We start from the raw sequence: 23,019 nt of genomic DNA, 5'->3' as shown, positions 1-23,019 counted from the left end.
ACACACTGGTCCGCTGATCACAGAGCGAGAGACAAGAAAGGCAAGGCTCACCAAGCCATTTATCTCTCTGCCCTTCAGTCAATCCCACCTGCGTTTATCAGCCAGGCTGGCACAATAAATTATCTCAGGTACTCGTAAATCGAGTATTTTTAAAGTGGCACTGGAAGAATAGTTGGATTCTTATGTGTGTTTCCTAGTTTAAAATAAGCTGTTTTCTTAATTCAAGGTGGCATAACGTACACTTTCAATTTTAGGGTTTGAACAAGAGTCATCTTTCTATTAGTAAATGCTCTTGTTTATGGGAGTTCAGCATAGCAATGCGGCTAACACCCCATCCAAGTGCTTGTTTGGACTGTGACATGTTTATAAATTCCTAGACGTGCCCGTACAATTCAATGAGAAAACACAAGAATTGAAGTCATTCATTCCCTCCCAAAACTGACCTATTGACAACATTTAGCAAGCAGTAAAGCATTTTCTGAAGTGTTACATCACCAGTGCACACAATGAGAGTGAGCCAAATGAGAGGGGGCCAGTGAGGGAAATCCATTTTGACAGCTCAGGAAGTACTTGTATATGTGATAGGACCGTTTGGCATTGACTTTCTGATGTGTTGGTAAGACAACTATTACTTGACACTCCAATAGTAATATATGGTAAATAATTTGCAGCAAAAGAGGTTTTTTTTTTCTGTTGAAAAGGTGCTTTTGAAATACCTACTTTAGACTCAATACTGAGTGGATCCCAACCATATAAAACAAACATTTACCCATTCCTTCTTAAAATATTTATAGTTCCCATTGTGGCGAGTGCCTTACTAAAGCAATTGAGATGGGTATACAGCAATAGTTAATTCTACTAGAGGAAATAGAACTTAAGCTCACTTTCATTTAGAAATTTCCAGATTCCAAGAAGATCAAGGAAATTAGCTTGGTCATTAGAATTTGCTTCTGTCTCTAATAGAGTTACCTGAACCTTAAAAGATCATCATTAAAATGTAAGCAATGAGGGGGAAAGGTGATACTATGGGAAGTATTCTTTAAGAAAGCATCTAGGACAGTGGTTCTCAACCTTCTTAATGCCATGGCCCATTAATACAGCTCCTCATGTTGTGGTGACCACCCCCAACCATAAAATTATTTTCATTGCTACTTCATAACTGTAAGTTTGCTACTGTTATGAGTCATAATGTAAATATTGATGTGCAGGATGTATTTTCATTGTTACAAATTGAACATCATTAAAGCATAGTGATTAATCACAAGAACAATATGTAATTATATATTGTGAAATATTTATTTCTAATGACAAATAAATGAAGTGTTGTCGTGTAGCATGGGCAACAGTCATCACGCAGGGTACTCATATGTGGGCCTATCTGCCTGGAGACGGATAGAGGAACAGTGTCTCGGTTCCTAAGACCATCGGAAAATTATTATTATTTTGTCATATGTTACACTGTCTGACGTCTCCCTCCACCCTCTTCTCTGCTGTCCATCCCCCAGGGAGGAGGCTATACATAGATTCTTATAATCTGTTGCCCCTTTCCACCCCACATTCCCTCCACCCTTAGCAGGCATCGCCACTGTCACCACTGGTTCTGAAGAGGTCATCTGTCCTGGATTCCCTGTGTTTCCAGTTGCTATCTGTACCAATGTACATCCTCTGGTCTAGCCAGATTTGTAAGGTAGAATTGGGATCATGATGGTTGGGGGGAGGAAGCATTTAAGAACTAGAGGAAAGTTGTGTGTTTTATTGGTACTATACTGCACCCTGACTGGCTCATCTCCTCCCCACAACCCTTCAGTAAGGGGGTGTCCAGTTGCCTACCAATGGGCTTTGAGTCTCCACTCTGCAATCACCCTCATTTACAATGATATGATTTTTTGTTCTTTGATGCTTGATACCTAATCCCTTCAATAGCTTGTGGTCACACAGGCTGGTGTGCTTCTTCCATGTGGGCTTTGTTGCTTCTCAGCTAGATGTCCACTTGTTTACCTTCAAGCCTTTAAGACCCCAGACGCTGTATCTTTTGATAGCTGGGCACCGTCAGCAAGGGGGTCTTTTGATGTATGGCTGTAACAACGACATAGAGCCTCTCCAAGGAACCCATTGCTTCCCATCCCCCAACCCCCGCCCCGAGTTCCCCTCACCCCAAATCAGAGGTGAGATCACTCTGATGACTGCTATATTTAATGAAGATGATCATCTGAGACAATTCTGAAATTTAAGCACCAGATGTTGATTTATGACTAAAGAGACATGCTTGGGTTGGAACATTGCCTAAGATATGTATAAGAACAGTACAGCTAAACCATTGCATTCAATAGTGTTAGGCTTTGTTTACAGTAAAGCCAAATCCGAATTCCTCAAGAAGTGAAGCTTCAAGTCAGTGTTTCCTGCTTATCGGAAGTATATAATCTTCCAACACCCCCATGCACCACAGCCACCTCTAACCTGAGACCAGAAATTCTGCATGGTGCCCAGCTATCACGATTGACCTCCCTGACTACAATCACAAAGGAAGGACCTGGTTAGACTGGGTTAAAAAAAAATTAAATTTGGTAGAACCAAATTCAGAGCCCCACTCACTAACCCCAACCAGATTTACTGCTCTGAAACAGACCAGAGCACTCTCAAGACTAGTACCCGAGAAAACCTTCTAATTGGAAACTGATGACATCCCCAGAGGCCACCTTTCAGTAAAATAAGACTATTAAACCCCTGGGACACCAGTGTCCACAATGGTTGTGGCACTTCCTTACAAAGTTGGAAAATAGAAATACTTTATGATCCAGTCATCCCAACACTTGGTATGTAGCCTGGAGAAATAAGAGCCATGACACGAATAGATTTATGGACACCCATGTTCACGGCAGCAGCATTCGTTCATAGTAACAGAATGATGCAAGTACACCAGAGAGAAATACCCATTCATCGAAAAGTGTATAAGGAAATTATGCTACAAACACATAACGGAATACTATGCCACGCTGAAGAGTAACAGAACTGCGAGACACCTCATAATGTGACTGAACCTCAAGGACATTACATTGGGTGAAATTAGTCGATCACAAAAGAACATGGTATGAGACCATGATTATAAAAAGGCAAGTGGTGGGAGGGGGGCGGGGGGAAATGAGCTGATACCGAGGGTTCACGCAGCAAGAACATGTTTTGAGAATGGTGGTGGCCACACATGTACAAATGTGCCTGACACATGGACGGATGGACAGATTGTGATAAGAGCTGTACGAGCCCCCCATAAAAGTATTGTTTTTTAAAGTCAGGAAATGAGCTTGACACTAAATGTTCGTTGATGGCTCCCAGGGGTGTGAGGAGAAAGGAGAGGAAAGGACCAGACGAAAGACACGTAATACCTTGGGGCAAAGGGAAGGCCGTGAATCAATAAAAGGCGTTGGTTGTAAAAAGAAGAAACAAAAGCCAAGAAGTATGGAGGAAAAAAAGCAGAAATAAAAACAGAGACACATTGGTATATGTTATGTGCAAAAAGCAAACAAACCAGAGAAGACGGTAGTACGGAGAACAGCCAACTCTAGAGACCAAGGGAGGTCACAGCTGAAGCTGAGATGTCTACGAGGAGGCACGGGAACCAGGCTGAGTGGCGATGGGACCACTGGGTGGGAAGAGGAAAAGTGTTGACCCGTCATGGGATTTGCATCCCATGGTATGGAACAATTTATGTCTGAACGCATGTTGGGAAAATTCAGTGTAAACGTTCACCTACAACACAATAAAATGCTTTAACAGAAAAGAGAGTGATGGTCCTAATTCCAGGAGAATAATCTCCTTTTTTAAGGATGGAGAGTTCAATGGGAATTCAGATTTGTGATTCAATTTTGAGATCAGTGTTCCCAATGAATAAACTTGGCAAAGGAGGATAGAAAGAGAACGGCTCGTTTTGCAGAGTAACATGTTCCTTATTTTGTGATTTCATTATTTGGTTTGGAACTACTGTATTGACTTTGGGTTTGTCAGGGTCTTTACATCCATCTTCTTCGCACCAATGGGCAGCCAGGGCAGGGAATTCATTTGCATTCCAGCCAACAAATAAGATAGGTTTTAAATGGCTTGTCAGTTTTCAGCTAGGAGGTGAATTCTTTGGGCTTCGTTGAACATTGGTGTAAGAAATACATCTAATAATCAATTGAGTCTCTTTCATACTTTCTCTTGTCTTTCCTACTTCTTAGTGGTAAAATTACAAGAAAATAAATTCAGTAACTTTAGTCCTTAAATAATGTTACAATTCTATTCCATTTTCATCACACTTTTATGAAAGGCTTTATTAGATGTAATGGGGCTTTAAGTGATGATTTTTAAAATCAGTCTCCCTATTCTTAACTTTTTCTTTAAAAAAAATCCACAGTACTAGTAATAGTTAAATAAATGCAAATGTTGTGAAACAGATTGTAGATTTACTCCCCTCCCCCCAAGTTTAGTAAACTTACTAGAGTTTGCAAACTGTTGGGACATCCTACATGTGTATCTAATAGCTGACTTGGTGAAACCTTCATCTACTTGGAAAAAGTGCTTTATTCACTTGAAGGTTTTGATTAGAAATCTTCACACTACAAAGTACAATTTGCTTCTTTACCGAGGCACCTGAGAGGCACAAGCCGTCAGAGGAGAAGGGTACTTGAAAAATACTGCATTGGGAACGTTCATGGGAATGCTGGAAGGGCCTTTACTTAACTGGCCCCTAAGACTGTCTTGAGAATGGTCGGGAAGGCTCGCAGCACGATCGCAAGAAGAGTCACGGCTGTGGCTGGAGGGAGGGAGGGGCAAATCCACGTAAGGATGATCCAGACTCGCCAACTGCTCTTGTACTGAGGACACTCTTGGCTGATGGTCAAGGTGCCAGACTCTAGAGCTAAACAAGAATTGGATATCTATTCCCTGCATGAAACAAATTTGTAACCGGAATGGTCAAACTCCGTCCTTTTCAGTAGACCAGATGAAACCAGATGGCCAAGGGAACGTTGGAGGAGCCCGGGTTGCCATCCATCTTCAAAGTCGTTCACAGCCAAGCCACGGTGGCAAAAGAAATCAACCAGGTTTGCCTGGGAAATGTCTCCCAGCATGTTTAGCAGCGTGAGACAGGAAGATGGCAATGAAGTACAGCAAATGCTTAAGGGCTGGCCCCTAAAGAAAGGTGTGTGGGCGGATGTAGTGTCACTGGAAAAGGAGGAGGTGGCAGAACATCTTGTCATAAATGTACCTTTCGAATGACAACAGACAATCTGCATGTAAGTCTTGGATGGAACTTGTGAATGTAGGAAAAAAGTCACAGGAACTCCGTATAGCTTGTCCTGGGCCTAAAGCACTGACACGGGGGGAGGCTGCACAAACAGCAGTGTACACCGACACATAAGCTCACACAGACACAGAGTTTTTCTGTTTAGCTTCTTAACACGAGTCTCTTGCACGCCGGAGTCCATAGCAGCACACAGGTAGAGGACTCCAGCGAGAGAATTCTATGCTACTCAGAAAACACACAGCTCGCAAGACAACCTCCGGGCTTCCTCCTATGTGGTCTGTGCACTCAGGAGCAGTGAAACCGTTAGAAGCAAACATGTCAGGGAACAGTGATCACACCAAACACGGACACGCAGACGTTCGCAGACTAGACTCTAAATATAAACAGGGTGCTTGTCACCCATCACCTCCCACGCATACCCTCACATGCCCAACATGAGTCCGTTTGGCTGCATCGGAGATAGAGTCCAACACGGTCCTGTGTCCAAGAGATGTCATGGGAAGAAATGGCGGGAGGCCATAGAGTCTGGGCACCATAATCCCGGGGGGCTGCTTCTCTGGAGGAAACCCTTCCGTTGCCAGGCTTAGCTGGAAACCGTCCACTCAGATGGAAGAAGGCGAGGGGTGACAAAGTCAGGACAGGAGGAGGACGTTGCTGGGAAGCCAGGATCCTCGCAGGGAAAGCGTGTTACACAGCATTCAAGCGGATGTCCCCACAGGGAATTTCTGTCGGTGTTTCTGGAGTGATACCTTTAATAATACGCTGTGAGAAGAAAGATGCAATGTTATACACGTTTCTGAAAGTTGTCAGGGTTGCAAAAAACATGGCAGCATTAATGTTAAAACCAAAGGTATCAAAATCCGCTTCAGTACCAAGTTGGAATACTCCTATTGACCTTCCTTAGGAAGGGAATCGCCAATTTATCCTTTCCCCCGAATCTGTAATGTCATGGGAAAACCATGATGGCTCAGATGGGAGAAAGTGAGCCTGGATGGACTCCTGATGGCTGTGTGCGCCGTTGGGTGACCTGGGGAAGGGCACGGTTAGCATGGAGCCCCGTGACCGTCAGAAGAACAAGCGCGGCTCTCTTGGAGGAAGTGAGGACGTGAGGAAGGCGGCACTTGGCCTCCCACACTTTGGACATGTTCTCAGGAAGGACCGGGCCCTAGAAGGGCACCACGTTCGGTAAAACAGGATCAGGGAAGAAGAGGAAGACCCTCAAGGAGCTGGCTGGTCACGGTGACTGTAACAACGGGCTCGACTGTTAGCAACGGTGTGTGGGGATGGCACGGGGTCAGGCAGTGCTTCATTCTGTGATCCGGAGGCTAGCTAAGGGTCAGAGTGGACGTGGCAGCACCTTTCCTCTGACAAAGGAGATGAGGCTTTCTACTCCTGTAAGGAGGGACAGTCTCGGAAACCCGCACTTCTACCCTGTCCTACAGGGTGGCTATGAGTCTGAATCGACTCGCTGGCTGCGAGTGGAGTGTTCCTTTGGAAAAACAACTCATTCCTCTCCAAAGAAGGCTCCGCCTAGCCACACGGGACTTGGTGAGCAAACAGCATGCCAACTTGGCTCCTTATCTATTCCTTAGAAGAGGGCTGGGCAATGTCTGGTCCATGGGCAATGGGAAGCCTGAGAAATCGTCAATACTCGCTCACATCACACACCTCAAAGAGCAGCCATTCCAGCCATTGCATTAGGAGGGAGTTCATGAAATGTTTGACCAGCACGGCCCAAGACTGATGGTATAAATATCCAGCGGTCCTTGGCTGAAAAAAGATTCCCCTTCTCTGCTCTAGAGCACAGGATCCCAAACTTATTTAGCTTCTCATTACCATTGGGTCAATGCCAACTCACAATGACCGTATAGGACAGGACAGCACTGCCCCTGTGATTTTCCGAGCTGTAACTCTTCACAGGAGTAGAAAGCCCTCCCTCCCTGGGACTGGCTGGTGTTTTCGAACTGGTGACCTTGCAGTCAGCAACTCAACGTAACCACTATCCCACCAGGGCTCCTTTATTTGGCTTATTACTGCCCCCTTTCCAGGAAAAAAAAATTGCTCAGCGCCCCCCTGGAAATTAAAGATGTTTGTACTGCAGCCCACACATCAGGATAAAGTATCGCTATCTCTTTTTTCAGCACCTCTGGTTCGGTCCACCCCCACCACCCCCACCACCCCACAGAGCCATGCTCCAGAGCAGGGGTCCTCAAACTACGGCCCACGGGCCCCATGCAGCCCGCTGAGGACATTTATCCGTCCCGCTGGGTGTTTTTGCCACGTTTGTTTTTTTACTTCAAAATAAGATATATGCAGTGTGCATAGGAATCTGTTCTTTTTTTTTTTTTTTAATATAATTGAGGACCCCTGGTCTAGAGTCAGTGTCATTCGGTCACCATAATGACCAGGGTATTACTGATTTAATTAATCCACCTGCAAAAGGGTGCTGATTGGCACAATGGTGCAGAGCACCACGTAATTAAAATGTAAACGATGTGGCCGCTTAAGGCATCAATCCTGGAAGAAACAGAGGGGGAGGCTGGGGTCTCTCCTTCAGCAAGAGCTGAGCTGCAACAGAAGCCCCAGCAGCCGGTGCTTGGGTATGAAGTGTCTCAAACTGAAATGGTCTGAAACGGACAACTTGGTGTCAAGGCGACATGAGCAGCTCAGGGATGTGGGGAAGGAAAGAGAGTGGCCAGCTCCACAGATGCTCCACAGAAAGAAAATCTTTATTAAGTGACTTAGCGAAATCTCCGATGGCCCAAAGCCTGCACATATGGCGCGGAGATAAAATTGGATCTGAAAGCACATTGGGATTTATCGACCTGAGGTGAAACTCTGCTCCTTGGCCTTTTTCTTTTAGAGTGAAAGCGCATGTGGTCCCTTCCCCTCTTGTCTGGTTCCTGGTTTTAGAGAACCTCCGTCTGCGTAGGCAAGTCCCCAACCAAACTCACTGCCACAGCGTCAACTCTGACCCTGATGGCCCTGGAGGCCAGGACAGAACTGCCCCTGTGAGTTGTCCAAGACTGTAACTCTTAGCGGAGTAGAAAGCCTTGTCTTTCTCTCCAGGATCCGCTGGTGGTTTCGAACTATTGACCTCAAGGCATGGAATTAAGAAAGTTCTGACCTCATAGCGAATGAGATTCACAACATCGGACCTTTTGTGTCATTCCGGACCTTATTATTCAGGCACCCAAATCTCACACTAGGAATTGATGTTCAAAAAGAAAAACGGGACTGTAGAACTCTTCAGCCACCGAGACACACCAGTCCCTAGGCAAGAGCAACCCTACACACTGTCCACTCTCACAGATGACCACCGAGCCCCAAACAGATGCCACAGGATGATCTCCAGGCACTGGGAACTGGACACAGATGACTAGCTGGTCTGTAGGGGAGTCACGGTGTGCAGGGACAGAAGGGAGAACTCTATCTATATAGAACCAGGTCAGGGTAGCAGTGAACCACATTATAAAATAGTATTTCTGGCTTTTTTTTTCCATAATATTTAGGCGTATTTTTTTCCATTCACTTAAAAATATATAGTTTTCCTATATTTGGCTTTTGTACGTTAGCCTCCACTCACCCATTCAGCTGCCTGTCTCCCAAGAGACCAGGCCCATCTTTCCTTATTTTCTCAGTAAGCCATTGCTAGACTATTCTTGCTTTCAAAATCTGCCAGACTCTGGCCTTCTGCAAGGTGATAACCAGCTAACCTGAGAAATGGGGTCCTGCTCACATCTTCACGAGCACTTACTTACTGGGGATCCCTTCCACTCTCTTTGTGCAGGGGACTAGGGGTTCTGCCACAATCACTGAATCCAGGGACGACTCCCACGTTGACGTGGTTGGGCTTCAGGTGTTCAGGATTCCTCCAAGCTGCTCCCTCTCCCCCATCACTGGTGGTTCACACCATAAACCCCAACCTTGCATATGGCGAGGGCAAAAAAGAGTTAGGATATTGACTTTTCCTTTAGTTTTGTTTTGTTTTGTTTTTAACCCAAAGATTTCACCAGTGGCCTCCCTCCTTCCCAGGAGATAATCAGAGACTGTAGTGTGGGATTATGAATAGATAAGATTGAGAGCCTTCTGGTGAGTGTCATGTGACGGTTGAAGGGCTGGCGAGTGATGAGCAAGAACCCCTTTCTCCCGGAAACGTTACCGCCCCCTCTCTTGCACACTCATACATACCTCCTTAAGGGTCCCAGGAGTGGTGATGAGCCGGTAAGTGATATACGTTGGGATGCAGATGAAAGACGAGGTCCCTATACAGTAGCCCAGGATGACGCTCCAGTGCGGGTAACTATACTGGAAAAGCCGCAGCTGCGGGGGGCTCATCAGGAAACTACAAATGATGAACTGAAACAGAAATTCCAAGAAACACTTAAAATCTCAGATGAACCCAAGCAGATGGAGGAAGCTCTGATAGCGAGAACAGCAAATGCTAGTGCTAAGATCCTTCCAAGAGACGCCCGGTGTGTGAGAATATCCTAGATTGAACTCCAACACACGCCACGTCCCCATTCCTGTACTCAGAGGCAACCATCCAACGCCGGACCAGACTCGCTGCCATCGAGTCCATGCTGACTCATAGTGACCCCACACACACACACACACACACACACACACTGGGTTTGTGAGACCGTAACTGTTTGCAAGAGTAGAAAGCCCAGTCTTTCTCTCATGGAGCTGCTGGGGGGTTTGAACTGCCGACCATGTGAATGGCAGCCCAATGCATAACCACTGCACCACTGGGGCTTCTAAGGAGCTTGTTTTTGTTTTCCTCCCTCCCCACCCCAGGGCAACTCCTGTGGGGTGGAGGCCGGAGCCTTAGAACGCTCTTGAGGGGAGTTACAGCAGCCCCTCTGCAGAGGAGAAGACCCTGGCTTCCGGCTCGCCAGCCTGTGGTGGACGAGTTTGGACAACGCTCCCAGCTCCTGGGAGCCGTGCTGTTGTTGCTCGTGGCTCGAGTGGATGCCGATGTGCGAACCCACTGTGTGCGGAGCACAGCTGCTCCATCAGGGCTTCAAGGCAGCTCCCTTTTGGAAGTCAATGCCCGGGCCTGATTCCGGAGGCCCCTCTGGGTGCGTTTGAAACACCAATTTTGCAGCCAGTGGTTGAATGCTGAACTGCTTCCGCCACCCAAGGAACCTCCAGCCAGGCCCAAGGGCTCACATTCCTCTGTGCTCCATGGTTCCTTGTCCCTGTGCTTCTCAGATGTGATTGTTGGGGGTCAGCTGGAAGGGAGGTCGCTTGTGTCCAGGAGAGGAAATACGAGTCTCAAGACCTGCAAAGTACCAAGGACGGGTTCTTTCTCCTCCTCCTTCATGACGCTCTTCGCCCAGGGATTCAACAGGAAGAGTGCGGTCCACAGGGCATCTCAGCCAGGAATGACTGACTGCCACCAGTCCTCATGCTGAAAGCGTGCTGGGAGGTCCAGCGCACATTTCCACCAGGAAACGCCCTGCCATGAGCCTCCGATCCTCAGCCTGCGAGGGCTTGTTTGTCATTTTATTCTCATTTGGTTTCCAGAGAGTGTCTGTGCCCTAGTAACCACTGTGCCGAAACCCTCATTGCTCTTGATTTAATTTAATTTTATTATTTCATCGTCGTAAAGGAGACAGTAATGTAAATGATTTGTGTGGGTAGACATCTATTTCTATCTGGCTCTCTTTTCCCCCCCTTTGTCTGTAGGTAATAAAGTGAGAAATTGTTAAACACACATCCATCTTCTGGGCAGTGTTAGCCTAAGTCCAGGAGGAAGCTCACAAAATAGGAGCCTGGCCAATCGAAGCCATCCCTCTCCCAACTTACTCTCCTCACCACCGGGCCCAGCTACAAAGGGAGCTAATTTTGGAACAGGGGAACAGCGGGTTGGTTAGGAGCCATCCCCGTGGCGGCTCGTCTTGTCTTGACGTCAGGTGGAGACAACCCAGCGCGGCTCTCCGAGAGTGCACGCTCTTGGCATGGCCAGCCGCTGTTGTTTTGGAAACTCCCTCACATGTCCCAGCCTCGCCTGGTTCCTATACAATAGTTTCTTTTTTTGTAAGGTGACTTCAGTGAGAAAGAGTATTTTTAGCAAGCTACTAGCTGTTTACTTGAAGCACCCTTAACAAACCCCAAGCAGGGGCGCTATGAAGTAAACCCAGGAGTAGAAGACAGATCTGGCCTCTACTTAATCGGGCACTTGAGCTCTTGGCTGGAGTGCAGGTGAGTGAAGGGGACGTCACGGGAATTATGAGGAACAACATGTCTGAGGCTGACTGTCCCTGGATTCTGTTGGACAAACAAACCCATTGACCGGACATCACGAATGTACCCACCCTTTCAACCGACCCCAGACCCCATCCCTGGGACCACCTGGCAGCCCAACAGCAGACAGGCCTAGAGTGTGGACAGTAATGCTCTTGGTCAGCGTGTGCCTCAGAGCCATCACTCACAGGAGACCAACGGGCAGCCTTGACCCACAAGCAAAGCTCTGGCAATGCAGGTGGTAAGAGGATGAAGCGAAGCAGGGAGAAGTGGGAGGGGTGTGGCTGCAGCTATTGTAGAATAGAAAACGAATTTGCTCTGTAAACGCTCACCAGCCATAGGGCTTACCCTGTCCGCCGGCCCACTTGAAGTCTACAGAAATGCCAGTAGCCCAAGGCCTGGGGCCAGGGTGAGGGTGAGCCGCCCAAGGCCCTCGCCTCCGGAGCCAGATTTCAGAGCGGCCCAAATTCAGGGATCCCCGTCAGTGATCTGGATGTTAAGGCACTCTTTTTAAAAGGCAGGCCCTGAGCGGGCGGAGTGAGAGAAGGCAGGTCCTGTGTTCTTTCAAATGCGGCTGTTTTGCGGTTGTTGATGTTTCGTGCATTCATGTGGAGTTGGGAAACATGGCATCGCATCTTGCTTATCCTCGCTTACTCTGCTGTTTGGTGCCGCCTTCCATGATTTTGCACCGATGTGAGTACCTGACCCACGTCTGGGCGCTGCCCCTGGTGTCCTTAGAGAAGAGGGCGGCAGAGCTAGAGCTGCTGCCCAGGATTGGTGTGCGCTAGGGCAAGGGGTGCATAATAGATGCGTTGCATGGTTACACTGAGCAGGAGAGGGATGTAGTATAGTTACTGAAGTCCAGACGGCTGTGTGGCGGTGGAAGTCAGAATGGGGACCATAGAGACAAGGGATGGGAGCGGGAACACAAGGGACTGATGAGGTGCTGGTTATGGGTTTGTTCCTTAACATGGGTTTGGTTACCTCAGGGACCCATGGGGAGCTACAAACCATGAACAGCTTCAGCTACTATTGGAAACATTGGAGGTTTGAGTCTTCCCAGAGATGCGTCAGAAAAAGAAGGCCTAGAAATTCACTCCCCACCTTCTGGCCTTGGAGAACTCCGCGGAGCACACACAAGGGGCGCTGGGAGTCAGAATCGACTTCGCAGCAACTGGCGGTCGCCCTGGTTGGATTAGTGGGCTCGATTTGAGCTGTAACTTATTTATATTCTTGGCTATGTATCTGAAGGAGCTTTAAAATGTTTGTGGAAAAGTTCCATTACCTTTTCATTCAAATTGTCTACAAACTTTTGGAAGCTGCTTCATATATACGTGGTGTGATGAATCCCTTTTATAGGGTCTTTCTTGCCATGTTCTTGTGACTCCCACCAAAAGTCTGGGTCGGACTGTGCATATAGGGTGCTTGGGGCTCACCGATGGGTTTGGGCAGTGAGTTAGTTAATTGTGCCAACCTGGCCGATAATCACATGTGGGGCTAATTGAAAGACCGAGGGATAAAAAAAGGTGGTGAGCCTCGCCTTTCTAGTTCTCGGGTCTCTTGCTTTGTGATGGTCGCACCAGGGTGCAACTGCCTTAGCAGTTCCCTGCTTCAGCTTGCAAGATTGACTTCCTACAAGACATCCCCAAGGAGAAGCCACATGCATCTATCCTGATGCAGCCCTGGGTGCTGGAACAGCCGTGAGGAGACCCCTGCTAGTGCTGAGATGCTTATTCGTTCACTGGCTCAGCTTTCCTCCTGCAGTCGGCATCATAGCCTCTGTTTTGTGAGGTGAAGGACTTTGTGGACTGGTGTTGGGTTAATGGGTTAATGTTGGACTTGTGGGCTTGGGCAGCATTGGGTTGGGATGTTTTCGTGATGCACACTTTCTTTACATAAAACTCTCTTATACATGAGTTGCTGTGAATTTGTTTCTCCAAAGCACCCAGACTAATACAGGCAGCTTGCTTATAATGCAAACAAAGAGGATATTCATTTGTAGGGGTGGGACCATGCAAAGGAGATGTATGACACTCTAACAAAAGGATTGGTCCACGTGGCCAGCCTGTGAGGCTTAAAATGAGCTACTCCAGAGAGGGAAAGAGGGGGGACCTTTCCACCAAGCAAGGAGAGCTAGGAGAACCTCCTAGACCAGGCGTCCTCAAACTACAGCCTGCAGCCCACATGCGGCCCGCTGAGGACATTCATCCGGCCCACCGGGTGTTTTTGCCCCCTTTATTTTTTTACTTCAAAATAAGATATGTGCAGTGTGCATAGAAATTTGTTAAAAAAAATTTTTTTAACTATAGTCCCACCCTCCAACGGGTCTGAGAGACAGTGAACTGGACGCCTGTTTAGAAAATTTGAGGACCCCTGTGACCTCGACCCAGGAGACGGAGGGAGGGAGGGAGAGGGAAGGTGAGAAAACAGCTGTAACACTAGAGATGGCACGAGATGGTGAGAGCAAGGTGGTTCCAGTGGAGAAACTGACCCAGGGAGCTAGAAAGCTGGGAGCCTCTGGGCAGGACAGTCGATGGCAGAGTGGGGTACCTCGGGAAACTTGCTGGCAGAGCAAGGCTTGCTGACCCACCGACCGAGAAAGCCGAGTGCCTTTGGTCTGAGGCTTTCCGGCAGAGGGGGCTACCTTTGGGACTTGCTGGTAGAGCTAAAGGGCTCTGAGACACTTGTTGAGCAGGAAAGAGGCCAAGCCATCCCAAGAGGTCAAGGGACTAAAGATTGAGAAGCCAAAGTCTTAGAGAAAGGCCTGACTCCAGACACAATTGAGAAGCTGCCTTGATGGGAGACCTGTATCCTAAGCTGTTCCTATCCTGAATTATAACCTGTTACCTCCTTACTAACCCCCCTAATTGTGAGTATGGTCTGTGAGTGCTATGTGGCCACTGCTATGAACTATCAAACCCAACAGAGAAGAAGAGCGTGTCGTGGGAGGGATGGCTAGAGTTGGAATTGGTAAAACGTTTGGAGAGAGGCGGTCAGAAAACCTATACTGCTATTTCTTACAATATGTTACACTGAAAGAAAATGGATATTAGTAAGTATTTGAGAGTGAGTCTTTCCCCAGGGCAAGAGGGAGAAGAGATATGATAACTCACCAGGAGAAACAGAGGGCTGATGGCCACCCAGCAGATCTTCCAAAACCATCCAGGGCTGAAGCCAAGCATTTCCTTCACGTCGCTGCAGAACTGAGTGATGCCTGCATTACCCAAAGAGAAGGAGACCGCCTGAGAGGGGGCATGGACTGCCCCTTTCCCATGATCCTCAGGGGTGTCGTGGGCCCCAGGATCAGCACTGAGAATGAAGTGGAGCGAGGCGTTGGAATTCCGACTCTGGTCAGAGAGAACAGTGCTGGACTATCTCGGAGAAGGCCCTGAAAGTGACAGCGAGGGGCCTGTCACAAAGCTACCTTTTCATGGCAAGCACAGCTCTTTCTACCTAAAGTGGAAGGACTAGTCTAGAGTCCTCTGCCACACTGCCCTCCTAGGATCTCCACGTGGTCTATCTGCAGTCTATATGTGTGTGTGTGTGTATGTATGATGTTTACAGAAATATTAGCTGTTATGGATTTTCTAGAAAAGAAAGGTGCGTTTGTCAGTGAGTGGCGAAACTGCCCAACAGAGACTGACTTGGCTCACCCCACTCCCCCCCTCGCCCCCCCTGCCCTCCCCCCACTCCCGGGCACTTTCAAAGCAACGTGTGAACCACAGGATTGCCCATTCATACACCAGATCAAGATCAAGTTTTTCTATAAAAAGGAACTGCAGCAGAAGTGAGAGCCGCGGACTCCAGCTGGTGAGAAATGGAGAAGGCAGGGGTTGGGGGGTTAGGGTGGGGTGAGTGGGGGGTAGGGGTGGCCCAGTGGTTGCGTCCCCAAGAGCTCCCAGCACGGCTGCTCCATCACACGCTTCGCACTTTGTCCTCTGAACTGAGTGGAGCGGATTTCTTCTCTAAAGCAAAAAGCAGACCATGGGCCCATGTGCCCCCTGCTCACAATGGGGGCCTGCCTTCAGGCTGTGTGAGGGCTGCCACGCTGAAGCTGTTTTATCCCGGAAGCTAAGAAAATAAAGATGTTAGAGTGAAAGAAGGCATCTAGTTGACTTTAAGGATGAAGAGAGGCCTCTCCGAACTTGGTTTCCATCACTTCAATTGCCTATGTCCTCTTCATCCTCGCCCAGGGGTCCCCTCTGCACCACCCCGAGGGTTCTTCCCGATCAGAATCCACCCTAGAACCCCAGGGGCCGTTGAGTGGACTCCAAGCTCTAGCAACGCTATGGGACAGAGTGGCCCTGCCTCACAGGGGTTTCCAGGCTGACTCATCTTCACGGAGAAGGAGCGCTTGGGGCGCAGTGGGTTAGAGTGGGCGGCTAACTGCAAGGTCAGCGGTCAAAACCACCTACTGCTCTGGGGGAGAAAGATAAGGCTTTCCACTCTGTAAACAGTTCAACGGTTCTGCTTTGTTCCAGAGGGTTTCTAACGGCCCGAACCACCTGGGTGGGGAGTGAGACTCTTGAAGGAAGCCGACCCCTGCGTCTTTCTCCCTGGGGACTGGTGGGTTCAAACTAGCAACCTTTCATTCACAGCTGAGTGCTTAACTCCCATGCCACCAGGGCTCCCGAGCCAGGGGAGTTAGGATTTCACAGGGGCAGGCAACGCAAATGGGACCATTCTAGCCCCTTCCCTAGGCTTCAGGCCCCTGGCCTCTCAGCTCTGGCTTGCCACCTTGAAACTGGAGCCACCTATATCACAGCATCGCACCCTCAGACAAAGTGTCCACGGAATGCTCGCTCCGGGTGGCCATCCGATCCTCCTCTCCAGCTCTCCGTGGGCCGGCTCCAGCCTGGCCCCTCGGGATGAACAGCTCCGGAAACCCACAGCCGTGCCCTTCGGCGCCTGGGCAATGTGGTGCCCAGCACGGGAGGGCATGACCTAAGGCCCAAGGAGGCAATCAGCTGCCACGATCTTACGACGACGGGAAGTCGGATCTTGTGAATGCGCCTGCCCTTCTCGGGTGAGCTGGGCCTTCCTGGTCCTGTGACCCCCGGGGGCTGGCTGCTGGCTGAGGGGCGCGCCTTACCGTAGAACCAAGACACGGCCACCGCTTCTATGAGCACCACCGTGAGGACCGCGGGTCCCGTGGCATATTCCTCCAGCAGCTTCACCACGTAGGCCCCTCCCTGGAAACGAGAGCGGGACCCTGTTACCGCCACCCCTTCTGCAGCAGTGTCCGGCTCGCCAGTCCTGCGCCCAAGTGGCATTGTAGAACGTGCCCACAGTTTGCCATGGCTGATTGTTCAGAAGCCGATGCCCAGGTGCCTCAGCCTTCTGCTGAGCGGCCAAGCCCCCTCCCCAGGGGCCCTGCCCAAGGACAGCCTGCACAAGCTACTTGGGGGTCATTCTGAGAACTCATCCCCTTGGGCCCAGGGCCTACGCCCTGAAGGCTTTGCCAAGTGGGCCAGGTTCCATGCCACCCCATGGGCACTCTCACTTAATCGCTTCCTCTCCCCACAGGTCTGTGTCCAACTCCAAGTGGGATCTGTTTCCAACGTTCGTCTCCCTCTAGCCTGCAGGGTGCCTACCTCCAAAGACCGGGACACCCAGAGGGCGTCCCTGAGAGCAGAGACACGGAGCAGGCTGGCCCCACCGCGCCTTCTGCCCTGACCTACAACTCCCTCGGGTCCTCTCAGAGCCGCACCACCACCATGACGGGGATGCCCCAAGACACGCATCGGCAAAGCCTGCCTTGAGGTGGGAGATACAAGTGGAGGAGGTATTGTCTTCACACACGGACACTATCGGTCTCAGGAATTGGAGGAGAGGAGGAGGGGCCGGGGAGGGGGAGGAGGAGCCTAGAGAAGGTGGACTTCTGAGCCATGGCACATTCTCTGGAGTCGCCAACAAGAGATGCCATCTGTCCAGGGCAGCACTCCCATGAAAGCAGCCTTAAGCAATGAAAACCCACCGGAAAATAGGTTCTAGGTGTTCTCTCGCTGTTTTGCCCAGGCTGACATCGAGAAGGATCTGCTGTGAAATGCTCACAGCCTCCAGATCCCAAGCAAGGGGGCGACTTTTCTTCTGACCCGGGTGACAGATTGTAATGGCGGTGAAAGGCTCTCCCATTGGCCCCGAAGGCAGGGCGTTGTGTGGGATGGGAGGAGTCCGCCCCTCCTGGTAGAGTGGCGCTTCCCTGTCACAGGTGCAGGCGGTGGTACTCACAAAGGTCAGGGTGGCCAGGGATCCGAAGAAGCAGGTGACGACCACGCCAAGCACGCACCACTCCCTGCGCTTGGCCCAGACATGTGGGAACTCATCCAGCACCGCCGTGATCACTCCCTCCAAGCCTGCAAACTGAGAGGGCCGCACGGCAAGGCGGTCACCAACGTGGGGGCTTGGGGATGAGCCTGGCACCTCCTGGGACAGTGAGCAGGAGGGAGGGAGGGTCTGGAAGATTGCCCAGGGACAAGCCAAGCCAAGCCAGTGCCCCAGACCCACCAGCCCATAAAGCTGGGGCTCCACCCTAACCAGTGCAAGGCACTGCTTCATACACTAGACAGAATCTGAGACCCAGGATGGCCCTTATCTTGGTGTTCAGGGGCCTGATCTGGTCAAGGGACCGTGTACAAGAATAGCAGTTCACGTCTGCTGGGCCCTTGTGATAGACACTTCCCTTACCCGGTGCCCTTAATGACGCTAACATCCTAAAGAGCGGTGAGTGCTGTCACTGAGGAGTGAACAGGGGGCTTGGGGAGCTGCAAGAGAGGGCAGCCAACACTAACTTGGGCTGGGCCAGCTGTGGGGAGAGTGAGTGGGTACGGCTTCCTCCTCCTCCTCTTGCTCTTTCAGTCCTGTCCCTCCCTTTCACTCACCGTGCTGTCCAAGCCCAGTGTGATCAACATCAGGAAGAAGATGATGGCGAAGAATGTGGATGCCGGCATGTTGGCGATGGCTTCGGCATAGGTGATGAAGAGGAGGCTGGGGCCTGAGACGGTGGGGAGAAGGGGAGTGGTCACCAAAGCCTGCCCTACCCAGCGGTCACAGGGGAAACCTCAGCCAGACGGGGGGCTACAAAGACCCCGAGGCACCAAGACTAGCCAAGTTGTGCACAATCACAATTTCCATTATATCATAATTCGGTGTTTTGTTTGGAGGCCAGGGTCAGGATCTCCGAAGTCCCCCCACATTTAGCACCGTCGGCCGCCTTAGCTCCTGAAGAGTAGGAAACATTCATTTCATTTCATTAAGTCCAGAGTGGCTTTGGGCTGTCTGAGGAACATGGCCCCAACCTCTCGTGAGCTTGCTAGGGGAACCTCCTCAAGGTGGGGGTGGGGGGGAGGCGGAGAGGAGCAGAGCACCCCAAAAGGCCAAGCATACATTGTAGTGAGCCAGATGCTCTGTGACTCCCCCTCATCACGTTCCGTCGCCCTTTCTCCACATCAGCTGCTCTTTTCTTTATCCGTGAGAACCTCATCACACCCGTGCCTGGCAGGGGCAGGGGCAGGGGCAGGGGCAGGGGCAGGGCAGTCACGCTGTGTTTCTCCCCAAGGGGCAGGTCTAAGGATTGTTAATCATTTGCTTTGGGATTTGGTCATCTAGACCATAGGTTCCCAAACCTATTTGGTCTACCGCCCCCTTCTCAGGAAAAAAATTACTCCGTGGCCCACCTGGCAATTAAAACATCCATGAGTCGGCATTGACTGGATGGCACGGTTTTTGTTGTTGTTGTTGTTGTTGTTGTTTTGGATCATTCCCATGTCCTCCAGGGGACGGTATCACCCATTTTAGGAAACACTGATCTAGACCCAAAGGCCTGAAGTCATCCTTCCTAACCCGCAGTATAAATAATCAAGCCTCACGATTGGGTGCCAGGAATTTGTCCCTGGGCCTGAGCACGTGGGAAGGTTGGGTTTCTCCACAACCCTTTGGAACATATAATGGAAATATCTTTTACAAACAATCCTATAAACTTAAACCCTGCTCTGCAAACAATACAGCCGACATAGGAGGGGCTTTAGAAAATGCGCGGAAAAAATCCCACGGTATTTTCCTCGCAATTTTCCATGAACTTTTTGAAGCCCAGTCCTTTGGGAGAGTCCATTTCCCTGTTGACTGTTCGTTGAAAAGAAGATTCCTTCAGAAGACAGCTATTCGCAGTCAGAAGAAACCCTAGCCCAGCCAGCTAGGAGCGAGAGGCCTACAGAGAACCAGAGGTTTACCTGCATCTTTGGCCACCTCGGACACATCCTCGTTCCTCATCTCAGCCATGTACCCGAGCACTGTGAAGATGACAAATCCCGAAACGAAGCTGGTCATGCAGTTCACCACACTGGTCACCAGGGCATCTCTGGGGGAGAAGAGGGAGGTGGTGGCTGAGACATATCTGTGGTCTGTTCACCCGTCCCGCCTGAGCCCGGCCTGTCTTTGTAAAAGCTGGTGATGCTCAGGTCTGGCCTGTCCTCCCCTCCCCTCTCCCGACACCCTGTCCTCTCAGGCAGGTCAGATCATCTGGTACCACCATGCTTGGCCAAGGGTGGGCTGGTGTCAGCGGGGGAACCAGCAGGTTAGGGGCTGTTTTGAGAGATGATCCTGTTTCAAAACAGCGTAACTTCCTGTTGGTGGTGGCTGCTGTTGAGTCCGGGAGACCAGAGTAGAAGCCTACAAAGGGTTTCTAGGCCGGGACAGGAGCCCTGGTGGTTTGATGGGTTACTCTTTGGGCTGCTAACCACAAGGCCAGCAGTTCAGGACCACTAGCTGCTCGGTGGGAGCAGTCTCAAAGCAGAGACAGGTCTACTCTGTTCTGCAGGGTGGCTAAGACTTGGGACTGATCCCATGGCAGTGAGTTTTGGGTTTGTTTGATATCTTGGAAGCAGATTGCTAAGCCCTCTGGGTGAGTTTAAGCATCCACCCACACCTTAGACCTGTCCATTTCCAACAAGTCTTGCTGTGAAACATGGGTCGGAGTAGAGACCAGGAGAGGGTCTTTGGCTCACAACTGTAGAGTCCTCAGATCTAGACTTTGTGTGAGGGTGATGTGTGTGCATATACATAATAATATAATATATAATTATACACATTATACTACATAACATATTAAATTAATGCAATTAATTTATTAATAAAAATCAACACAATAAACTATCTCATATCTCATGTGTTATATAATATATGTTATATATACTATAGAATGTATTATATATAAACAGTATATCTTTATCTATATACACACATACACACATATAAGGAGGCTTCTAAGTGGATGGGAATGGAATTGAAAGCTAATAAACTTTTTTAAGTTCTCCCATGCATCATGCAACCTTTGTCAATTCCATTTTTTCCCTTTCCAGTGGCACTAATTCGGTGCACTTTAGTGCCATTGGTTACACTCATTGGGATTTGCAAGCATCACCTGTATCTGTTGTCCCCAAATGTCCCACCACCATGGACAGAGGAGCAGCACTCTCTGAAAATGCTCTTCCCCCACCCCCACCGCGGCAGCCACTCATGAACTCTGATGTCCAGGGATGTGCCTATTCAGGTTGAATCTTTGACAGTCAGTGGAAATGAAGTCAGAGACTGTCCCAGTCCCCGCCCCCCCACATACCAAACCAGGCTCACTGTCCTGGGGCAACACCGACTCAGAGTGACCCTGAGGGACAGGGCAGAGCTGCCCCTGTGAGTTTCTGAGACTGTGACTGTGTGGGAGTAGACAGCTCGGTCTTTCTCCGCATATTTGAAAGCTGACATCACCATGCAACCCCAAGACTAATACAAGATCATACTGTCCAGGGTTCACGTCACCTCTTAGTTAAAGAATAAATACTGCACTTCTCGCATAAACAGCACAATGAAGTTGCTGAGCATTGCCAACAGAGGTAGAACGTTTTTGAGAGCCAAGTCTAAAGACGGTGAGTAATATTCAAATGATAATCCTTGTTTGGTCAAACATTCTGGGATGAGATTTTGCCACAAAAATGATGGCAGGTGGTGTATCAGTGCCTAAATGATCACCTTGTGATTTTGGGTGGTAAATCCATCAGCTAGTTAAGTTGAAACATTTCCTATACATTGCAGTTCGTGTAGCCCTGCTTTGGATTTATTTTTAAGCAGCTTTTTAGCACGGAGGGACTCTCACTAAATAGAAGTGAACTAGCCTCTCTCAACTGCTGAGTGGTGCAGGGAGGGGGTGTTCTCATTTGGGTGGGTGCTCTGGGCCGGGTGAAGGCCCCTGGACCCCACCTCCAAGTCTTTCTCCTTCCACTCGCCCCGCTTTGAAGCTTTGCTGGGGGGACGGCAGATACTCACTGATAGCAGTTGTTGTTGAATTTGTTGTAGCTAGCAAAAGCCAGTAGGACCCCAAAGCCAGGACCGAGAGAGAAGAAAATCTGAGCCGCAGCGTCCACCCACACCTGGAACACAGCAGAGGGGAGGGCCTGGTGTGTCGGGGGCGCAGGGGAGCGGGGCGAGTGGGCGGTGCCTCACAAGCCTCCATCTATGAAAGGCTTCCAAGGCTCACGCAAAGACAGCCATTTATCAGGAATACAGAAGGGGATCGCCATCTACCAACCCCATTGCCTCAACCATGCGTTCATGCTAGTATTTCGGGGTAAAGGGTCATGGCAGTTGGAAGCCAAGTTTCCGTTGGCCTTGCTGTCCCATTTGGAGGAAGGGCGAGCTTCAGGTAGTCAAACCCACTCCTTGTCCCCCAGCATCTTACCCCCGTTTCCAAGAGTTTCTGCCAGTTGGGTTTCAGGTAAAAGAGGACACCCCGCCAGGCTCCAGGGAGGGTGGCTCCGCGCACCAGCAGGACTGAGAGGATGATGTAAGGGAATGTCGCTGTCACCCACACCACCTGTAGGGAGGGGACGTCAGGAAATCAAGTGAGCTGGGATGCTGTCAGAGGGGGAAAGGACACTGGGGGTGGGATTAGCCCTCTGCCCTAAGTTCCTGGCAGGTTTTCTAACAGGAAGCGCTCAGGAGGGAAGAAGGCTGATGTGGGTGTCATTCATTCGTGAAGTTCACCGAGAAAAGAGACCCTACCTTTTCCTTCTGTACCTTCAGGAGGTGTCCTGGGAAGAGCACAGGCTTAGAGTCAGAGATGGGGACTTGAGTCATCGCTCCGCAGTGCCTTCGCGTTGGGCTCAGACACTGCTCAGTGGCATGCCATGCCCAGGGTGTGCTATATGTCCCACCACAGGGACCCAGGGGGCTTTCACTGGCTGATTTTTGGAAGTACATTTCTGGGCCTTTCTTTCTTCCTTATTCCCCTGCGTCCGGGAGCTCCAATGAAAGCTACTGCACGTCATAGCACCGTGTGAGCCTCCATGACAGACACGTCACCAGCCGGGTCCCTCACCACTCGGAAGGCGGGGATTCTCCCAAAGAACCCCTTCCGCCCTAACATGGCCAGGACGAGAAACCCTTATAAAATAGCTGGCAGGACACAGTATCACTTAAAAACAAACACCCCCAACTAGCAC

General features: G+C 49.9%; 1 protein-coding gene across 1 annotated transcript in view; it reads right to left on the bottom strand.

Annotated features, from left to right (window-relative positions):
- Positions 1–4,272: 4,272 nt before the first annotated feature.
- Positions 4,273–23,019, bottom strand: part of SLC6A4 (solute carrier family 6 member 4) — a 30,618-nt gene continuing 11,871 nt past the window's right edge. The window contains exons 6-14 of the mRNA XM_004706896.2: positions 22,257–22,391; positions 21,845–21,948; positions 19,759–19,886; positions 18,412–18,524; positions 17,762–17,893; positions 16,623–16,722; positions 14,644–14,744; positions 9,470–9,637; positions 4,273–6,040 (exon numbers count right to left, since the gene is read on the bottom strand). Of these exons, the coding sequence (XP_004706953.2) occupies positions 5,966–6,040; positions 9,470–9,637; positions 14,644–14,744; positions 16,623–16,722; positions 17,762–17,893; positions 18,412–18,524; positions 19,759–19,886; positions 21,845–21,948; positions 22,257–22,391 (1,056 nt within the window). The 3' untranslated portion in view covers positions 4,273–5,965. The remainder of the gene's footprint in view (positions 6,041–9,469; positions 9,638–14,643; positions 14,745–16,622; positions 16,723–17,761; positions 17,894–18,411; positions 18,525–19,758; positions 19,887–21,844; positions 21,949–22,256; positions 22,392–23,019) is intronic.

The sequence above is a fragment of the Echinops telfairi genome, unplaced genomic scaffold (genome assembly GCF_000313985.2).
Source record: "Echinops telfairi isolate 266 unplaced genomic scaffold, ASM31398v2 ScPeMD7_7458;HRSCAF=8496, whole genome shotgun sequence".
Lineage (NCBI taxonomy): Eukaryota > Metazoa > Chordata > Mammalia > Afrosoricida > Tenrecidae > Echinops > Echinops telfairi.
Note: the sequence above shows the minus strand (reverse complement) of the source record. Positions and strands in the feature narration are given on the sequence as shown.